This window comes from Salmo trutta, chromosome 4 (genome assembly GCF_901001165.1).
Source record: "Salmo trutta chromosome 4, fSalTru1.1, whole genome shotgun sequence".
Classification (NCBI taxonomy): domain Eukaryota; kingdom Metazoa; phylum Chordata; class Actinopteri; order Salmoniformes; family Salmonidae; genus Salmo; species Salmo trutta.
This window is the reverse complement of record NC_042960.1, coordinates 8872553-8894680: the sequence shown is the minus strand read 5'-3', so window position 1 is coordinate 8894680 and position 22128 is coordinate 8872553. Positions and strand designations below refer to the sequence as shown.

Below are 22128 nucleotides of genomic sequence, written 5' to 3'. Positions count from 1 at the left end.
ATCCTGCCTCCTGCAGGTTATAGTATGTGTCCCAAATGACACCCTATTCAAAGTGCACTACTTCTGAACAAATGGGGAATAGGGTACCATTTGGGACGCAGGCAATAGTCTGACTCTGGGTGATTACATCATTGATTGAGGTAATAGATTCGCTGAGCTCTTTGTGTGGCTCACCACATTTTAGGCCAGCGGTGCTCCTACTCCAACGATGAGTTGCAAGGTACACAGGAGGAAGTGCAGCAGACTGTACTGTAGTACTTTCATCAGTCTGAGGTTTTCTGTTGCTTCAGGCTGTTTGTAAAATAATATTTTCAGTGAGCGTTCTGCTGTGGGCTGCTTACTCAGATTGTCATGTGTTTCTTGCCAATCCATACATCCAAATAATGTCAAAGTACTTTTAACTTGATCTAAATCAAAGCTACATCCCATAGATTAATTTATAACACATTTGAATTCTAAACTGCCATAATTCTAAGCTCTAATCTCAAATATCAGCAGTGAGATATGAGGTAGGCATTTCTCAATTAAACTCCGGGCACCAGAAGACGATTAAACGTGATAAATTAAGCCTATTAAAACCCTGCTAAGTATAAGCAGGTCCTAATATTTTTTTGAAATCGCTGAGATTTTTTTCTTTACAGATATTTCTCTCCCATCGCAGTGGAGAATGATAAGGCTTTATCTGGAAGGGCAAATATGAAGGCCAGTGAGATATTAATGGTAATTAGGAAATACTTATAAATGCAGTGAACTTTTGTTCTAAAACGGGCACGGTATCATTAGCGTAACTTCAAAGATAGGCGAGTGGGTTATACTATTAATTATAAACTGGGTGGTTCAAGCCCCGAATGCTGATTTGGCTGACAGCTGTGGTATATCAGACCGTATACCACGGGTATGATAAAACCGTTTTATTTTTACTGCTCTAGTTAACCAGTTTATAATAGCAATAAGGCACCTCGGAGGTTTGTGATATATGACCAATATACCACGGCTAAGGGCTGTATTCAGCCACTCCACGTTGCGCCTAAGAACAGCTCTTAGCCGTGGTATATTGGCCATATACCACACCCCCGCGGGGCTTGTTGCCTAATTAAACTGAATTGGTGCTAAAAAGGACGTTTCTTTTTCTGTGGTGTTCAGTGGAAGGAAGTGAAAGGTCAGTGATCTTAATACTTGCCCACAGAAGGCAGTTTCTATTATGTGGTTTATGAATAGCTCATCTGTTTAAAACACATCTTTTACTATCTCTGGCTGTCTGACCTGTTTTTGAAGAAATGATATCTATGGTAGTCTACAGATAGGCCTGGCTAAGTTCCTGAGAAAGCTGAGGTTGGGTTAGGAGATTCTCTTGTACTTAGACCTGCTTATTCACTGCTTATTCACCATCACTCCATTCTGACTCTATTTCAGCTTTAATATCGACCTTACGGGAACATCATTAACAACTCAACTGGTACAGACACACGGCTGCTTTTAATGACGATGCACTGGCACTCGTGGCGTCTCAACCATTAGCCTCTCATCTCAACCTTCTGAGCTTTCATCCTTTTAACAACCCCTCCGTGATGCACACACACACACACACACACACACACACACACACACACACACACACACACACACACACACACAGGCTGAGTGAAAACAGCTCTTTGGTACTCACACGCTGACCTCCCTCTAGGCCAGTGCTGCCACCACTGTGGCCTCGCCCTCATGTGACTCCCCTCTCCCATCCTCTCCCCGGTCACCTGACTCTGACGGATGTCCGACTCGCCCAGAGTGTCTGGCTCGTAAAGCACCTGTTTTCAGTTGCTTCAGGCTGTTTGTAACATTAACACAATTCCGACTGGGTGGGGGGGGGGGGCCCCAAAGCCCATCCAAAATGCAAATGACTGTTTGATTTATCAGTTACTACAACGGGAGGAATGAAGGGAAGAGGGAAAGAATGTCACTGCTTTTATTTTATTTATTATTTTTCACTTTATTTAACCTTTATTTAACTAGGCAAGTCGGTTAAGAACAATTTCTTATTTGCAATGACGGCCTAACCCGGATGACGCTGCGCCAAATGTGCGCCGCCCTATGGGACTCTCAATCACGGCCGGTTGTGATACAGTCTGGAATTGAACCAGGGTCATTAGTGACGCCTCTAGCACTGAGATGCAGTGCCTTAGTCCGCTGCGCCGCTCGGGAGCCCAATGGCTAATGGCCAGAGAGGGGAGGAAGAGGGAAGGGAACAATCACTTTCTGATGAACAAATCATTTACATAGCTTGCCTTTATTTAAATAAATAAATAAATATTTAAATAAAGGATTTTTTTTTTTGCACCATCATTGCCACCACTCCACAATCACACAATTTAGGTCCTACCTCTGAGGAGTCATGGATTGGCTCAGCAGCTGTATCTGAATGACTTGTGTGTGTGTGTGTGTGTGATCCATGGACGTATGACGTGAGCGTGTGTTTGTCGGGGTGGCACGGTCTGTTATCATTGCTTTTATCTCCTGGCTTGGTTGTCCATGGTGACAGGGGGCTACCCTGATTCCTCCTCAGCCCCCCCTTCTGTTAATCCTGCTTGACTCATGTTAATGGGACAGGTTCCCATCAAACACAGCTTGAGGATATCATTTCATCCCAATCAAATTGTCTTCTCACCGCCTGTCTCGTGGCAAATGGTGGCGATCCCTCTTTGCTTTCCGTCCAGTGACAGGCCCTTCTTATTGATTCGACACCTTGCGCCCCATCTTACAATATTAGTTTTGACATGCGTGTCGTTATTTTCCTTCTTATCACTTTCTATTAGGCAGGGTTCAATCATAAAAATGTCATCGCCACTATTAAATAAATGACAAATCATGACATTTATAGCTTGTACAATATATTTCCAGACACAAAGAACGTTATTCCTTCCTTAGCTATAGGGCGCGCGCGCGCGCGCGCACACACACACACACACACACACACACACACACACACACACACACACACACACAAAGCCCCCATGTAGATAACCTTTTCCATGCTAAAGGTAGCATAATACATTCATTGACATCCTGCTGGCGTAGAAATAATACGATTCATGTTTTTGGAGGCAAAACATGTTTGCACATAGTGTGTGTGCACAAACACCAGCTGAGAAACACAACACACTGGCAGCGCCTAGATTAAATGAATAATATGCATGAAAGTTAAAGTAAAAAAAACAGGTTTCAAACAGGAAACACATAACTGACAAAACAACTCAACTAAGGGAGCAATCTAAGGGAATAGTGATCTATAAAATATATATTTATTTTCTTTGAATGCATTCGTTACAAATCTTGCATTTAGAACAAAAACGATGCGTTATGTATGCCTAAACCTTTGAAAGCAATATATATATTTTATATATGCTGCAATCCAATTTCCCATATGGGACAAATAACATACAGTTACTACTACAACTACAACTGGGGAAAAAAAGCATTTTAGTATTAGCTAGAGTCTGAGGTTTATCACATCCTAGATGACAGTTCTGTATGATGTCTCTATGTTGTCATAGCTGTAGGGTGATCCTGACTAAGATGTCACGTCTGCCAGCGCCAGTTGTTGCCATGACCTTACAAGATTAAAGTCAGGCTCTAAATAGGCTTCTCCACCAGCCCTTCTGCTGTTGTGCTGCTGCAGCATTGTGTTTGAGAAGTACTGAGGTCAGAAAGAGGCTAGAGTTAGACGACTACAGCCTGTATTCCACTCAGGACCAGGGAATATGAGCGGAGCGTGGCGAGGAGCGGAGCGTGCCCAATTTGACTGGAGCGCAGAGCGAGTTTCCCAAAAGCTGGAGCGTCAGCCTTCTCGCCCGCTCCAATTTCGCTTCAGTAGAGCTCACTTCACATGCTCAGGGTATGCCCGGCCCAGCATGCATCTGTAGTCTACTTGTGTGCTGCCATAGCCCCTTACTTTAGCTACTGTCACGGAGTTCCCTAAATATTTTCATAAAGAAACTGATAAAACACACAGGTGAAAAATCAAGGTGACTTACAAAGATGGATAAAAGGTGTCCTTACTACGTGCACACAGAAAGGAACGAGGTGGGGAGCTAGCTAAGAGTGTCATTGTAGCAAGGTATTTATAAACTAAAAATCACTTCTCTTAAGTTTTGTTCTGTTATCTATACAATAGGCCATCATTGATTTTGGCCCAATAGGCCAGGCATATTACCTCTTTCAAGGAGCTTTCCGTTTTGATAGGGTTATTTTACCTAAAATCGTTAAGGCCTACGTACAGAAAACAACAACAACAACAACAACATCAATAATTATGCATCCTGCCAGCCTGACGAGTGACCCGGAAGGTGTTTTGCATCCCCAGTGGCTCTGCAGGCGCGGAGAGGGTGTTCTCTGTTGCTGGCCTGCTCTCCAGGCACCAACCCATGAGGCTGAACCACAGATTCTGGCCAAACTCGTGTTAATAAAAATGAATTAAAGGCCCTGTAGACTGAGCCAAATAAGTCATTTTTCTTTTCATTTGTATTTCATTTTCAGTAAGTCACAGCATATATGTGAAATTTCTGGACTATGATGATTGAATACAACATGTTGTTTAAATAATGAGAGCTTAATGTCCCTGCCAGGCTAGTGTGTCGTACTCGCAAATGCATCAAAATGTATTTATTTGTAGGCTATAGCCTTGAAATAATTTAGCCTAAATAATTCATTTTAGTTTTTTTCTGAAACTACCTGTCTGGCACCTGACCTATTTATCACGTTTATATGCTGTTTAATATGACATGTAGCCTATTTGAAATGATGAGCGCTGTTTACAGTCTTTCTTACCCTTTTCTTGTTGTTTATTTCAATTATTTTCATTCAAATGAAATGGTTTGGTTTCAATACTTCAAAACAAAATGGTAGATCCAGGTAGTCACAAAAATAGATGGGTGTTGGTTAAATTGTTATTTTAATGGCCTCCCGAGTGGCGCAGCGGTCTAAGGCAGTGCATCGCAGTGTTTGAGGTGTCACTACAGACCCGGGTTCGATCCCAGGCTCTGTCACAGCCGACCTTGACAGGGAGACCCATGAGGCGGCGCACGATTGGCCCAGCATCATCTGGGTTTGGGGAGGGTTTGGCAGGCCGGGATTTCCTTATCCCATCGCGCTCTAGCGACTCCTTGTGGCGGGCCGGGCGCCTGCAAGCTGTCTTCGGGCGCCTGCAAGAAGCAGTGCGGCTTGGCCAGGGTCGTGTTTAGGAGGACTCTCCCGAGTCTGTAGGGGAGTTGCAGCGATGGTACAAGGTTGTAACTACCAATTGAATATCACGAAATTGGGGATAAAAAGGGGTAAAGTACCCTAAATTAAGTGATTTGTTTTTGGATGAATTGAGCGAATTTGAAGCAGCAGTTATTTATTTTTTCTCCTGTGAGCAAGGAGCAGTTTTTAGAAGAGCGGTTGGAAAGGACGTGGAGTGCCAGAGCGGTCTCCATGAGTGGGATTTCCCACCGCTCAACTCCGCTCACATACTCTGCTCAGGACCAGGCAGGGTTTTATCATCTGGGATGTGTTTCATTTCAGGGAGGAATAACTACCCTCCCCTGTGCCCTTGTTCACTTGTCTTTATAGAATATGACAGCATTGAGGTGAAATAGGACAGAGGGGAGTGGAGCATCTTTCTGTATTGAAGCTCAGCCTGCTCCATTGTTCACATCCTTGTACACATCTGAGACAACTGGATCGGATAGGTAACAGCAGTATGATAGATGCTAGGCGGAATACAGCTCAACCCATTCCTCTAATCTAGTTGTCCAGCAGGCCTGATCCACAGAGGATCAGATGTTTAGAAATACACCATCCGGCTTGGTCCAGGGATTTGGTTATACAGTTGATGTGGCCCAGGAACCTGTGCCAGGGGTTTTATGTCCTAAAAAAAGGACATAAATAGGTGTGAGGGAAAAGCTCAGTGGCATATGCTAATCCAATTGCATTGGAGATGTTGTTTTTGACTCTGTGCTTTTGAATTGCGCAGGTTGATGAATCCTCTCTCTCTCTCTCTCCCTCTTTCTTTTTCCCTCTCATTCTTTCGCTCTTTCTTTCTCGCTCTCTCTCATTCTCTCCCTCTCATTCTCTTTCTCTCTATTTTACCCTCATCTCTCCCTCTCCTCTCTCTCTCTCTCTAGTTGGTGGGGGGCCAGTTTGACCTGGAGATGAACTTCATTATCCAGGAGCAGGACAGCATTGTGTGCATGGTGGAGCTGCTGGATAAGGTGGGTGCTGCTCTCACAAAATGAAATGGAACAATATGTATAATATAATCTATGGAGTATGGTGGATGAGTTGTGGCTGTACACGCATAGAAATACACAGAGAGAAATAGATTTTCTGCCAGCCCACCCATCGTGGTCTCATTGACTTGAATGGGGATCCCCGTTCTAGTAATTGTTAGGCCTATTTCTATGGGTACATGTTAGCGGTGGAGGATTGTAAAGCGCTTTGAGCATCTGGCAAATGTCTTTCTAAAATGTGATCCATTATTATTATGTCTGGTTCCCAGTGTGAGCCCACATGCCAGGCGGAGGTGTGGAGCATCTTCACGGCTATCCTGAAGAAGAGCGTGAGGAACCTGCAGGCCTGCACCGACACGGCCCTCATCAACCTGGTCCTGGACCGCGTGGCCCACACTGACAGCATGATCGCAGGTACTGCCACAGTAACACCAGAGGCCAAAGTAATGAGGTCACCCCAGTCCTCAGTACAGTATTTAGCATGCTGACACCTACCTACAGGGCTGTCTAGTTCCCCTGGAGTGTGGATGATTGTCTCAGTCATAATCATTATCCAGTGGTTCTCCAAGTCCTGTGTTTTAATACCTTTTTAAATCCAAAGTAATGACCACTGCCTCAGTCCGAATGATTCCCTACTGTACAGGTATCTATCTCCCTTATAATGAGGAAGTGAGCTAGCCCTGTCTAATGCTCCTCACCTTCCCTCATCAAGCCTAGCCAGCTGATGGCACTATTCTGAGTGTGTCTGAGAAGAGACTACTTTGTCTTGCAGCAACTGAAGCACTGAGGAGGTGCGGACACCCATGGACGGATGGACAGAGACAGACAGAGACAGACACATCGCCATTAGATTAGGAGTGTGTGTGCAGACCTGACAACACCACTCAGCCTCACGCTAACCCACTGCCCAGTCAGAGAAGTGACTCCCACACCAGTCAGTAGACACAATCACCAGCCTCAATCACTCACCAGACTCTCACCCAGTTACTAATGAGGCCAAAATAACTCTTCTAAAGCTCAATGATTTACCACTGGCCTGGCAGAGCAGGATGATCAGCCTTAGCATAATGAAACCATTAGCCAGACAGACAGACAAACCCAGGGAACATGAACATGCAGTCCAGGCCAGACAGACAGACGGACAGACAAACCCAGGGAACATGGACATGTAGTCCAGGCCAGACAGACGGACAGACAGACATACAAACCCAGGGAACATGGACATGCAGTCCAGACAGACAGACAGACAGACAGACAGACAGACAGACCCAGGGAACATGGACATGCAGTCCAGGCCAGACAGACAGACAAACCCAGGCAACATTACTGGCTATTGCCATGGAGGATCATTTTCATCTCAGTGAACAGAGAGAGATGTCCTATAGCCTCCCCCCAACACGGCTAGAATCCACTACTCCACTGGATTCTTGCCGTAAGCTCTGGACCTTTGCATTGGATCATCGCTGCTAGCTAGCTGCTACCGAGTGGGTATAGTGGCTAACGCCCCTGTCGCGAAGCTAGCACCAGTTAGCCACGAGCCAGGCGAATCTCCAGGCTAGCAAACGAAATTACTACAACTACATTACCTCTTTCGCCAACTGGCCTGGACCCTTCGTTGATAAGGAGCCCCGTTGTTCCACCACGACTGGTCTGCCGACTTAACTCCATCCGCTGTGCCCTCAACCGGCCTTTGCCGGATGTCGGAGCAAGCGCTTCTACTAGCCCCGGCCTGCTAACTTTAAACGCCGTGTCTCCCACTTGCTAGGTAGTAGCGACTACCCAGCGGCTTCCCTGTTTCATCTACTGCTGTTCACTGGACCCTATGATCACTTGGCTACATAGCTGATCCCTGCTGACTGTTCATTAATCACTGTACTCCATTTTGTTTATTTTTTGCTTATCTGTCGGGCCCAGCCTCGAACTCAGGCCCTGTGTGTAGTTAACTGACCCTCTCTGCCCATTCATCACCATTTTACCTGTTGTTGTTGTCTTAGCTGATTAGCTGTTGTTGTCTTACCCGTTGTTGTCTTAGATCGCTCTCCCAATCAACACCTGTGAGTGCTTTATGCCTCGCTTTATGTCTCTCTCAAATGTCAATATGCCTTGTATATTGTTGTTTAGGATAGTTATCATTGTTTTATTTTACTGCGGAGCCCCTAGTCCCACTCAACATGCCTCAGATACCTCTTTTGTCCCACCTCCCACACATGCGGTGACCTCACCCAGCATAACTAGTGCGTCCAGAGATGCAACCTCTCTTATCGTCACAAAATGCCTGGGTTTACCTCCACTGTACCCGCACCCTACCATACCCGTCTGTATATTATGCCCTGAATCTACTCTACCACGCCCAGAAATCTGCTCCTTTTATTCTCTGTCCCCAACGCACTAGACAACCAGTTTTGATAGCCTTTAGCCATAACCTCATCCTACTCCTCCTCTGTTCCTCGGGTGAAGTGGAGGTAAAACCCAGGCCCTGCGTGTCCCCATGCACTCTCATTTGTTGACTTCTGTAACCGAAAAAGCCCTGGTTTCATCCATGTTAACATCAGAAGCTTCCTCCCTAAGTTTGTGCTAAAGCAGTGAGTAAAACACTCTGCCAACCCTAATGTCCTTGCCGTGTCTGAATCCTGGCTTAGGAAGGCCACCAAAAATTCTGAAATTTCCATCCCCAACTTCAACATTTTCCGTCAAGATAGAACTGCCAAAGGGGTAGAGTTAGCTTGCAGAGTTCTGTAATACTTTCCAGGTCTATGCCCAAACTGTTCGAGATTCTAATTTTTAAAATTAATCTCTCCAGAAATAAGTCCCTCACTGTTGCCGCCTGTTATAGACCCCCTTCAGCAAATTATCAAGGAACCCACCAGGTACAACCCTAAATCCGTAAACATTGGCACCCTCGCCATAGATATTATCCTGACCAACTTGCCCTCCAAATACACCTCTGCTGTTTTCAATCAGGATCTCAGCGATCATTGCCTGCATCCGCTATGGGTCCGCGGTCAAACGACCACCCGTCATCACTGTCAAACGCTCCCTAAAACACTTCTGCAAGCAGGCCTTTCTAATCGACCTGGCCCGGGTATCCTGGAAGGATATTGACCTCATCCCGTCATTCGAGGATGCCTGGTCGTTCTTTAAAAGTAATTTCCTCACCATCTTAAATAAGCATGCCCCTTTCAAAAAATGTAGAACTAATAACAGATATAGCCCTTGGTTCACTCCAGACCTGACTGCACTTGACCAGCACAAAAACATAGCATCGAATAGTCCCCGCGATATGCAACTTTTCAGGGAAGTCAGGAACCAATACACGCAGTCAGTCAGGAAAGCAAAGGCTAGTTTTTCAAACAGAAATTTGCATCCTGTAGCTCTAACTCCAAAACGTTTTGGGACACTGTAAAGTCCATGGAGAATAAGAGCAGCACCTCCCAGCTGCCCACTGCACTGAGGCTAGGAAACACTGTCACCACCGATAAATCCACGATAATCAAGAATTTCAATAAGCCTTTCTCTACGGCTGGCCATGCTTTCCTCCTGGCTACCCCAACCCCGGCCAACAGCTCCGCACCCCCCGCAGCTACTTGCCCAAGCCTCTCCAGCTTCTCCTTCACCCAAATCCAGATAGCAGATGTTCTGAAAGAGCTGCAAAACCTGGACCTGTACAAATCAGCTGGGCTAGACAATCTGGACTCTCTCTTTCTAAAATTATCCGCCTCCATTGTTGCAACCCCGATTACCAATCTGTTCAACCTCTCTTTCGTATTGTCCGAGATCCCTAAAGATTGGAAAGCTGCCACGGTCATCCCCCTCTTCAAAGGGTGTGACACTCTAGACCCAAACTGTTATAGACCTAAAATCCATCCTGCCCTGCCTTTCTAAAGTCTTCGAAAGCCAAGTTAATAAACAGATCACTGACCTTTTCGAATCCCACCGTACCTTCTCCGCTGTGCAATCTGGTTTCCGAGCTTGTCACGGGTGCACCTCAGCCACGCTCAAAGTACTAAACGATATCATAACCGCCATCGATAAAAGATTGTACTGTGCAGCCGTCTTCATCGACCTGGCCAAGGCTTTCGACTGTCAATCACTGTATTCTTATCGGGAGACTCAACAGCCTTGGTTTCTCAAATGACTGCCTCACCTGGTTCACCAACTACTTCTCAGACAGAGTTCAGTGTGTCAAATCGGAGGGTCTGTTTTGCGGACCTCTGGCAGTCTCTATGGGGGTACCACAGGGTTCAATTCTCGGGCCGACTCTTTTCTCTGTATATATCAACGATGTCGCTCTTGCTGCGGGTGATTCCCCGATCCACCTCTACGCAGACGACATCATTCTGTATACATCTGGCCCTTCTTTGGACACTGTGTTAACAAACCTCCAAACGAGCTTCAATGCCATACAACACTCCTTCCGTGGCCTCCAACTGCTCTTAAACGCTAGTAAAACTAAATGCATGCTTTTCAACCGTTAGCTGCCCGCACCCGCCCGCCCGACTAGCATCACTACTCTGGACGGGTCTGACTAGAATATGTGGACAACTACAAATACCTAGGTGTCTGGCTAGACTGTAAACTCTCCTTCCAGTCTCATATTAAACATCTAGAATCGACTTTCTATTTCGCTACAAAGCATCCTTCACTCACGCCGCCAAACATACCCTAGTAAAACTGACCATCCTACCAATCCTCGACTTCGGCGACGTCCTTTACAAAATAGCCTCCAACACTCTACTCAGCAAACTGGATGCAGTCTATCACAGTGCCATCCGTTTTGTCACCAAAGCCCCATATACCACCCACCACTGCGACCTGTATGCTCTAGTCGGCTGGCCCTCGCTACATACTCGTCGCCAGACCCACTGGCTCCAGGTCATCTATAAGTCTTTGCTATCTCAGCTCACTGGTCTCGATAACAACACCCACCCGTAGCACGCGCTCCAGCAGGTATGTCTCACTGGTCATCCCCAAAGCCAACACCTCCTTTGGCCACCTTTCCTTCCAGTTCTCTGCTGCCAATGATTTGAACAAATTGCAAAAATCGCTGAAGGTGGAGACTTATATTTCCCTCACTAACTTTAAACATCAGCTATCAGAGCAGCTGTACATAGCTCTTCTGTAAATAACCCATCCAATCTACCAACCTCATCCCCATATTGTTTTTATTTACTTTTCTGCTATTTTGCACACCAATATTTCTACTTGCACATCATCATCTGCGCATCTATCAGTCCAGTGTTAATGCTAAATTGTAATACTTCGCTACTATGGCCTATTTATTGCCTTACCACCTCACGCCATTTGCACACACTGTATATAGACTTTCTTTTTTTATTTTCTATTGTGTTATTGACTGTACGCTTGTTTATTCCATGTGTAACTCTGTTGTTTTTTGTCGCACTACTTTGCTTTATCTTGGCCAGGTCGCAGTTGTAAATGAGAACTTGTTCTCAACTAGCCTACCTGGTTAAATAAAGGTGAAATAAAAAAATAATTACAATTAAAAAAAATATATAATAATAATATTTAAAAAAACACATTGATGGGGAATAGCATAGCATTTCTCTACATTTGCGATAACGTGAAAATATGTGTACTCAACAAATAAAGGTGATTTGGTTTGCATAGTATTTTAAGTGCTGAATATCTGATTTAAGTTTTTGGCAATGTCCTCTTTAGTATGAAGTGTTTTTGGTCTCTTTGTAATCAATCCATAAAATGTTTTATTAGCCAAGTAACAAGAGGTTACACAATGATGTTACTTTGGTTATAGAGTTTCTGGAATATCCCTCTGTATGTGTATTGCTTTTCACTTTGACTCTGTTCAAGTCTATTGTTAGGGTGTGGTAACTTGTCAGTTTCCCCTCTTCACATATGTCATGTTTAACCTGTGTGTTTGTGTGTGTGTGTGTGTGTGTGTGTGTGTGTGTGTGTCCCTTCCCTCTTCCAGACCTGATGGTGGACATGCTAGGAGTGCTGGCCAGCTACAGCATCACAGTCAAGGAGCTGAAGTTGTTCTTCAGCAAACTGCAAGGAGAGAAAAGCCAATGGGTAACACATCTAGTCTAACCTTCATACCGTACCGCCCTGTCATATTTGTCTTGTAGAGAGCATGGGGAATGTGCTAGCAACACTTCAACTGGTAGCCTGTGCACAGCCTTTTAGCTTCTCTTAGCTCTGGTACCATACATCACATGTAGTGCAGACACACCATCGCTGTCTATTGGGCTAATCCCAAAAACATTACTGCATTATTAATGTGTAATAACTTGAGGAGGAAGTTGCCTCTTAGCTCTGATTATGAAGGCAGTTTTATCATTCTACCTTCTACTGGGTAATGTTATGATTTAAGGAGAGGGTAAACTGATCTTAGATCAGTGTTTGGGATTAAATCACACACATTTAACAGTTGAACATAAATAGGATTGTACTATCATTAGTTAAAGATAGTATCTATACTTAAGATAAATTAGTGGTTATAAAGTTGAAGAAGAATTTGTTTTCCAACCTGGGTTTTGTAGTTTTCCACCAAGACCTCCTGGACAGTCTTGCCTAGCAGGGTGCAGTCATTACAGTACAGTGGGAAGACAGCCTGGACGGTCTTGCCTAGCAGGGTGGAGTCATTACAGCACAGTGGGAAGACAGCCTGGACAGTCTTGCCTAGCAGGGTGGAGTCATTACAGTACAGTGGGAAGACAGCCTGGACGGTCTTGCCTAGCAGGGTGGAGTCATTACAGTACAGTGGGAAGACAGCCTGGACGGTCTTGCCTAGCAGGGTGGAGTCATTACAGCACAGTGGGAAGACAGCCTGGACGGTCTTGCCTAGCAGGGTGGAGTCATTACAGCACAGTGGGAAGACAGCCTGGACAGTCTTGCCTAGCAGGGTGGAGTCATTACAGCACAGTGGGAAGACAGCCTGGACGGTCTTGCCTAGCAGGGTGGAGTCATTACAGCACAGTGGGAAGACAGCCTGGACGGTCTTGCCTAGCAGGGTGGAGTCATTACAGCACAGTGGGAAGACAGCCTGGACGGTCTTGCCTAGCAGGGTGGAGTCATTACAGCACAGTGGGAAGACAGCCTGGACGGTCTTGCCTAGCAGGGTGGAGTCATTACAGCACAGTGGGAAGACAGCCTGGACGGTCTTGCCTAGCAGGGTGGAGTCATTACAGCACAGTGGGAAGACAGCCTGGACGGTCTTGCCTAGCAGGGTGGAGTCATTACAGCACAGTGGGAAGACAGCCTGGACGGTCTTGCCTAGCAGGGTGGAGTCATTACAGCACAGTGGGAAGACAGCCTGGACGGTCTTGCCTAGCAGGGTGGAGTCATTACAGTACAGTGGGAAGACAGCCTGGACGGTCTTGCCTAGCAGGGTGGAGTCATTACAGCACAGTGGGAAGACAGCCTGGACGGTCTTGCCTAGCAGGGTGGAGTCATTACAGCACAGTGGGAAGACAGCCTGGACGGTCTTGCCTAGCAGGGTGGAGTCATTACAGTACAGTGGGAAGACAGCCTGGACGGTCTTGCCTAGCAGGGTGGAGTCATTACAGTACAGTGGGAAGACAGCCTGGACGGTCTTGCCTAGCAGGGTGGAGTCATTACAGTACAGTGGGAAGACAGCCTGGACGGTCTTGCCTAGCAGGGTGGAGTCATTACAGTACAGTGGGAAGACAGCCTGGACGGTCTTGCCTAGCAGGGTGGAGTCATTACAGTACAGTGGGAAGACAGCCTGGACGGTCTTGCCTAGCAGGGTGAAGTCATTACAGTACAGTGGGTTCATTACAGTACAGTTCTCCATTTCCATCCCCCCCACACTGCTAGGTCTGTGAAATATTATCTGAGGGGGTTGGCAAGAGATGATGCGTCTATCAGGAGTCTCTCCATCACAGGATTTGAACAGAGTGAACACAGTGTGATATGCTTACTGCAGCCTCCACATAAATTAAACCGACCGAGGCCTTGTCGGAAGAAAAGCTCATCAATATATTATGGAAGTTTATCAACTTTGATCACGGTTCCGTGGGTTTTGATTTACGTTTGGGTTGAAAGGAAGGGGGCTCTGATCTGAAGCGGGTGACCTTGCAGCATCAACAGGAATGTAAAGTAGATCAACAGAACTACTGCATTCTCAGGATAATGTCTCTAGAGAGTTCTCAACAAGATGTTGACCTGGTTAGTAGAGGTCAATATAGAAAAGCTGAAAATAGACCTTGACTCTGTAGTTGTGGAGATGTTTTTTTTGCTTGCTTACCTGCCTGTGAACTTGAACATATACAGTGCATTCAGGAAGTATTCAGACCCCCTTGCCTTTTTCTACATTTCGTTACGTTGCCGCCTTATTTTAAAATTGATTCAATTGTTTTTTTCCGCCTCAATCTACACACAACATCCCTTAATGGCAAAGCAAAAATTGGTTTTTAGACATTTTAGCAAATGTATGAAAAATAATCACATTTCCATAATTATTCAGACCCTTCACTCAGTACTTTGTTGAATCACCTTTGGCAGCGATTACAGCCTTGTGTCTTCTTGGGTTTGACACTACAAGCTTGGCACACCTGTATTTGGGGAGTTTCTCCCATTCTTCTCTGTAGATCCGCTCAAGCTGTGTCAGGTTGGATGCAGCGTCGCTGCACAGCTATTTTCAGGTCTCTCCAGAGTTGTTCGACCGGGTTCATGTCCGGGCTTTGGCTGGACCACTCAAGAACATTCAGACTTGTCCCAAAACCATTCTTGCATTGGCTTGGCTGTGTGCTTAAGGTTGTTGTCCAGTTGGAAAGTGAACCTTCGCCCCAGTCAGAGGTCCTGAGCACTCTGTAGCAGGTTTTTGTCAAGGATCTCTCTGCTCCGTTCATCTATCCCTCGATCCTGACTAGTCTCCCAGTCTCTGCCGCTGAAAAACATCCCCACAGCATGATGCTGCCACCACCATGCTTCAACTTAGGGATGGTGCCAGGTTTCCTCAAGACGTGGCGCTTGGCATTCAGGCCAAAGAGTTCAATTTTTGTTTCATCAGACCAAAAAATCTGAGAGTCCTTTAGGTGCCTTTTTCCAAACTCAAAGCAGGCTGTCATGTGCCTTTTACTGAGGAGTGGTTTCCTTCTGGCCACTCTACCATAAAGGGCTGATTGGTGGAGTGTGGCAGAGATGGTTGTCCTTCTGGAAGGTTCTCCCATCTCCACAGAGGAACTCTAGAGCTCTGTCAGAGTGACCATTGGGTTCTTGGTCACCTCCCTGACCAAGGCCCTTTTCCCCTGATTGTTCAGTTTGGCCAGGCGGCCAGCTCTAGGCAGAGTCTTAGTGGTTCCAAACTTCTTCCATTTAATAATTATGGAGGCTACAGTGTTCTTGGGGACCTTGAATACTGCAGACATTGTTTTGGTACCCTTCCCCAGATCGGTGCCTTGACACAATCCTGTCTCGGAGCTCTACAGACAATTCCTTCCACCTCATGGCTTGGTTTTTGCTCTGACATGCACTGTCAGCTGTGAGACCTTATATAGACAGGTGTGTGCCTTTTTGCAAATCATGACCAATCAATTGAATTTACAACAGGTGGAATCCAAACAAGTTGTAGGAACATCTCAAGGATGATCAATGGAAACAGGTTGCACCAGAGCTCAAATTAGTCTCATAGTGAAGGGTCTGAATACTTATGTAGATAAGGTTTGTATTTGTAATACATTTGCAAAAAATGATAATAACCTGTTTTTTGCTTTGTCATTATGGGGTATTGTATGTAGATTGATGAGGATTTTTTTGTATTTCGTCAATTTTAGAATAAGGCTGTAACGTAACAAAATGTGGGGGAACAGGGAAGGTGTCTGAATACTTTCCCGAATGCACTGTAGCTTTACATTTAAGTGCGTTTGTGCGTGTGTACTTGTGTATGCGGTGCACCCTTATCAAAATCTGTCTCATCTTGTGCGGGTTCTTCCCTCCAGCCTCCCCATGCGGTGAAGCTGCTGTCTGTTCTGAGGAGCATGGCCCACCGGAACGGACCTGACTCTTTCTTCAGCTTCCCAGGGAAGAGTGCTGCTGTGAGTACATTTACAGTAACAACTCAGTACGCCTCCACATGTATACCTGACTACCCAACTAGACTACAGTCTGACGCTACACCTGGTATGACACTATTCCCCTAAGCACTGTTCAAGTAGGGCGCTGTGTAAGGTAAAAGTCGTTTCAGACTTAGTGACTGGTATGAGTCTCGGTGAACACGGTGTCTACGGTAAGGTATTTACAGCATGTCTGGATAGGTTCTAAATGGGTTACATCCTCTTGTGCTTGACTTCCCACATGATCCAAGGCCGGACGCATTAGCAATAACTAAGATAATGCATCATGAATTGCCTATAAGCTCTGGCCCAGCACACATCTTGGCTTCTATATCCTATAATGCCAAGGTTTACCAACCATGTGTAGCTTGGGTCATACTGTACTACTGTATCTGTGTGTGTGTTGTATATGCAGCATGGGAAGAGAGGAGGAGCACCGATGCTAGCTAATCTTCCTCTGTTCTCCTCCTCCTCCCTTCATTCTAATGCTCCTAGCCGTCTCCGTACTCCTTCTCACCCCTTCCTTCTCATAGCAGCAATCCCTAAGCTGCTTTTTCCAATACCTTTTTTATCTATCCAGCCAGCCAGCCATGTGATTTAGTGAGTGAAAGAATAACATATAAGTCCCCTGGGAATGTTCTGTTATTCCCCTCTCTTTCTCTTAAAATAGAGCCGTTTTCTAATACACTTCCTGGTGTCAATGGGTTTAAAAGTGAGGACTTAGTGAAGCTAACTCAGTTAAGATGCTCTTGCTGAACTCTTCAAGGTAATGAAGGATAAACTTATCAGACATAGTTTAAGCTATGATCTCATATCTTAGGCGATGTCGGCTAAGTTTTCATGAAGGACGACAGCTACGTTTTAACTGTGTGTCTCCGTCTAGGACCTTTACCCTTCACTATTTTCTCTGAGTCTCACCTGAATGCTGCCTACACCTGTTTGTGGCCATGGTACATTTGACTGTACAGTACCTGGGCTAGAGAGCTAACTATAGAGATAATCATGTCTGCTCCCATTTTGTCTTACAATAGCTGTCTGGAACACTCACATTGTATGTAGAGAGAGTGAGTGTGTGTGTGTGCACTGTATGTCTCTGTGTACCCTTCCATTGCCATGGTGACAGTGCCCTTTGGTGAGGGTGAGCTCAGGGCCGCCCTAAGAGGGTCTGTGATTGGTGTGTGTGCAGCGGAGACTGAGCACTAAGCACACGCCTTCCCCTTGCTGTGAATCTGGCTAATGAGGCAGGAAGCCCTCTGGATCGACACACAGACACACACACACACGCATGAACATCTCCATCCCTTCCTTCTTGGACCCACTGTAGTCTAGGTCACACTACTCCCAATCCTATTTCTAAAACAGTGTTTCTCAACTCGTTGAGCTAACCGTTTGTCTCCTCACAGGCTATAGCTCTGCCCCCTATAGCCAAATGGCCGTACCAGAATGGATTCACCTTCCACACGTGGCTCCGCAGGGATCCAATCAACAACATCAATGTTGACAAGGACAAGCCTTACCTGTACTGGTGAGTTACATACACCAGCCGTCCATGTTTCAGATCAACTCCACTGCACTCGGTGACTGCAGACTGACTAGGAATCACCTTGCATCCTAAATGGCGAATCATCGGGATTTGTCGACCAGTCAGTCTGTAGCCACCGACTAATGTAGTCAATCTCATACACCCACACTAACACTGACACAACTTACTGCTGCTTGATTTCTCTTTCTCTATGCAAATGACGTCTCTACTCATATCCTAACTTGAGATACCCATGCATAAATTTCGTATGGATAATCCGATATTATTCAGGTGTATTCAAATAGAATTTGGCTCATACCGTAGTTCCCTTTCTGTATGTGTGTGTTTGTGTATACTGTATTTGCACGCCAAGGAAAGCTATTAGATTTTTTCCCCTTGTTCATCAAAATTGTAGGATGAAGTCATCCCCAAATAGTCTTAAAAAAAGAAATGACATCAGAGAGGCTTAATACACGCGCACACACACACACACACACACACACACACACACACACACACACACAAATTACCAGATGAAGAAGGCATACTGATGCAATGCCTCTCCCTCTCCGTTTCCATTTACCTCTCTCTCATCCTTCTCTCTCATCCTTCTCTCGCTTTCTCTCTCCTCTCTCCTCTCCTCTCGCTCTCCTCTCCCCCTTACTCTTTCCCCTCTCCATTCCTCCCTCCCTCTCTCAGGGACAGTTAATCAGGGCCTCACTCGTTCCTATTTTCAGCCGATAATTAATTTCTGTCAAAGAATCTAATTGATGTGCCGGGATTTGGTCGGCCTTCTGTTTGGTGGGCCTTCTGAAAATGATAACCAACCACACACAGCCAGCCAGCCAGAGGTAGAAAAGTGTGTAGTAAAACTACTTCAGACTCTGCCCTTTTAAAAAGAGATTAGTTCACTAAATCACACACGGCGACTGCCGGGGCCCCTGCTCGCTCAGAACACAGACACCCACAAATGGGAATTTGTTGTGAAGTTGACAAATAATTGAGGCTTTCACCATCTGTCTCTCCTCCGTTTTCAAAATGTTTTTTTTTTTGAATTTGTATGTTTGAATGATTTATTGGCAGGTTGACTTGTCTCAACCCCCGTCTGCCCTTCAGTGTTAGGCTGTGTTAAAGTGAGCCGTCACGCTCACTAACTGAAATGTGTTTTTTCTTTTTCTTCTCTCTCTTCCTGTAGTTTTCGCACCAACAAAGGTCTGGGATACTCTGCACACTTTGTGAGCGGCTGTTTGATTGTGACCTCGTTGAAGTCCAATGGGAAGGGATTCCAGCACTGTGTGAAATATGACTTCAAACCACAGAAGGTAGGCAGACGGCGAGGCCGGCAGACAGACAGACACTGTCCTGTGGGAGAGAGACACACAAACCTAGCACTCATAAAACATAGAAACACGTGCTAAGTAGGACACACAAACATGTTCTCTTTCGCATAGGACACACAGAGAACAAATTGTACGCAGGCATAGTACACCGCCCTCTCGTCTAGGCCCTTTGGGATGAAGCATAGTGATCTGGTCCTTCTTCTGGGGGCCAGAACGGTGAAAAAAGGATAGAAGGAATGAGAGAGAGGGATGATGTAAAGTGGCACGACACACAGCCAGACCATAGCACCCAGACCCAGTCAAGCCCAACAGCATCGGTGAGATCCGTGGTGCCCCTGGCCAATTAAAACTCCCCTTGTTATCCCCCAGAGTGCAACACCGCTACTCTACTTCCTCCTCAGACTCAGAACCTCATTCTATCTTTAGGCCTCTGTATTCCACGGTCGGTCTTATCTCCCAAGCTGTCTGCCTGGTAACTCTAATAACCTATTTCGCTGGATTCTTCCAATGTCTGACAGAAATCTGAGCAGCCGATGTAGGTGGGATTGTAGCCCAAGGGGTTTAGGAGCTGATCGGGCGATGTCCCATGTCTCATAAGGGTAACTCTGTGAAGGCAGCTAGGAATGAGGCTAAAATTAAGGCTGGCCAATGCTTTTTTTTGGTCGTTTGCGGTCTGCTGCTGCCAATGTGAAACTCATGATAACATATCCTATTATTCATTGTATCTTGTTAGTAACTTCATTACCATTGTTGTAAATTCAATTATTATTTAAAACATTACAACAACAACAAAAATTTGTGAAACTGGTGAGGTGTTTAGGGTGTTTAGGGTGTCCATAGAAATATAATCTCATTCTAGTGCTGTGGTTAAGTTGTTGTTTCAGTGTTACATGGTGACCATGGTGGTTAAGTTGTTGTTGTTTCAGTGGTACATGGTGACCATGGTGGTTAAGTTGTTGTTGTTTCAGTGTTACATGGTGACCATGGTGGTTAAGTTGTTGTTTCAGTGGTACATGGTGACCATGGTGGTTAAGTTGTTGTTGTTTCAGTGGTACATGGTGACCATGGTGGTTAAGTTGTTGTTGTTTCAGTGGTACATGGTGACCATGGTGGTTAAGTTGTTGTTGTTTCAGTGGTACATGGTGACCATGGTGGTTAAGTTGTTGTTGTTTCAGTGTTACATGGTGACCATGGTGGTTAAGTTGTTGTTTCAGTGGTACATGGTCACCATGGTGGTTAAGTTGTTGTTTCAGTGTTACATGGTGACCATGGTGGTTACGTTGTTGTTTCAGTGGTACATGGTGACCATGGTGGTTACGTTGTTGTTTCAGTGGTACATGGTGACCATGGTGGTTAAGTTGTTGTTTCAGTGGTACATGGTGACCATGGTGGTTAAGTTGTTGTTTCAGTGGTACATGGTGACCATGGTGGTTAAGTTGTTGTTTCAGTGGTACATGGTGACCATGGTGGTTAAGTTGTTGTTTCAGTGTTACATGGTGACCATGGTGGTTACGTTGTTGTTTCAGTGGTACATGATGTCCATAGTGGTTAAGTTGTTGTTTGTCTTTCAGTGGTACATGGTGACCGTGGTGGTTAAGTTGTTGTTTGTCTTTCAGTGGTACATGGTGACCATGGTGGTTAAGTTGTTGTTGTTTCAGTGGTACATGGTGACCGTGGTGGTTAAGTTGTTGTTGTTTCAGTGGTACATGGTGACCATGGTGGTTAAGTTGTTGTTTCAGTGTTACATGGTGACCATGGTGGTTAAGTTGTTGTTTCAGTGGTACATGGTGACCATGGTGGTTAAGTTGTTGTTTCAGTGGTACATGGTGACCATGGTGGTTAAGTTGTTGTTTCAGTGGTACATGGTGACCATGGTGGTTAAGTTGTTCTTTCAGTGGTACATGGTGACCATGGTGGTTAAGTTGTTGTTTCAGTGTTACATGGTGACCATAGTGGTTAAGTTGTTGTTGTTTGTCTTTCAGTGGTACATGGTGACCATGGTGGTTAAGTTGTTGTTGTTTCAGTGGTACATGGTGACCATGGTGGTTAAGTTGTTGTTTCAGTGTTACATGGTGACCATAGTGGTTAAGTTGTTGTTGTTTGTCTTTCAGTGGTACATGGTGACCATGGTGGTTAAGTTGTTGTTGTTTCAGTGGTACATGGTGACCATGGTGGTTAAGTTGTTGTTTCAGTGTTACATGGTGACCATAGTGGTTAAGTTGTTGTTTGTCTTTCAGTGGTACATGGTGACCATGGTGGTTAAGTTGTTGTTTCAGTGGTACATGGTGACCATGGTGGTTAAGTTGTTGTTGTTTCAGTGGTACATGGTGACCATGGTGGTTAAGTTGTTGTTTCAGTGGTACATGGTGACCATGGTGGTTAAGTTGTTGTTTCAGTGGTACATGGTGACCATGGTGGTTAAGTTGTTGTTTCAGTGGTACATGGTGACCATGGTGGTTAAGTTGTTGTTTCAGTGGTACATGGTGACCGTGGTGGTTAAGTTGTTGTTGTTTCAGTGGTACATGGTGACCATGGTGGTTAAGTTGTTGTTTCAGTGTTACATGGTGACCATGGTGGTTAAGTTGTTGTTTCAGTGTTACATGGTGACCATGGTGGTTAAGTTGTTGTTTCAGTGTTACATGGTGACCATGGTGGTTAAGTTGTTGTTTCAGTGTTACATGGTGACCATGGTGGTTAAGTTGTTGTTTGTCTTTCAGTGGTACATGGTGACCATGGTGGTTAAGTTGTTGTTTGTCTTTCAGTGGTACATGGTGACCATGGTGGTTAAGTTGTTGTTTGTCTTTCAGTGGTACATGGTGACCGTGGTGGTTAAGTTGTTGTTGTTTCAGTGGTACATGGTGACCGTGGTGGTTAAGTTGTTGTTGTTTCAGTGGTACATGGTGACCGTGGTGGTTAAGTTGTTGTTGTTTCAGTGGTACATGGTGACCGTG

General features: G+C 45.4%; 1 protein-coding gene across 1 annotated transcript in view; it reads left to right on the top strand.

Moving 5' to 3' along the window:
- Positions 1-22128, top strand: part of LOC115191800 (lipopolysaccharide-responsive and beige-like anchor protein) — a gene marked incomplete in the record, with an annotated part of 272883 nt that overhangs the window by 32873 nt on the left and 217882 nt on the right. The window contains 6 exon segments of the mRNA XM_029749734.1: positions 6156-6242; positions 6530-6674; positions 12211-12311; positions 16202-16297; positions 17719-17840; positions 19033-19159. Of these exon segments, the coding sequence (XP_029605594.1) occupies positions 6156-6242; positions 6530-6674; positions 12211-12311; positions 16202-16297; positions 17719-17840; positions 19033-19159 (678 nt within the window).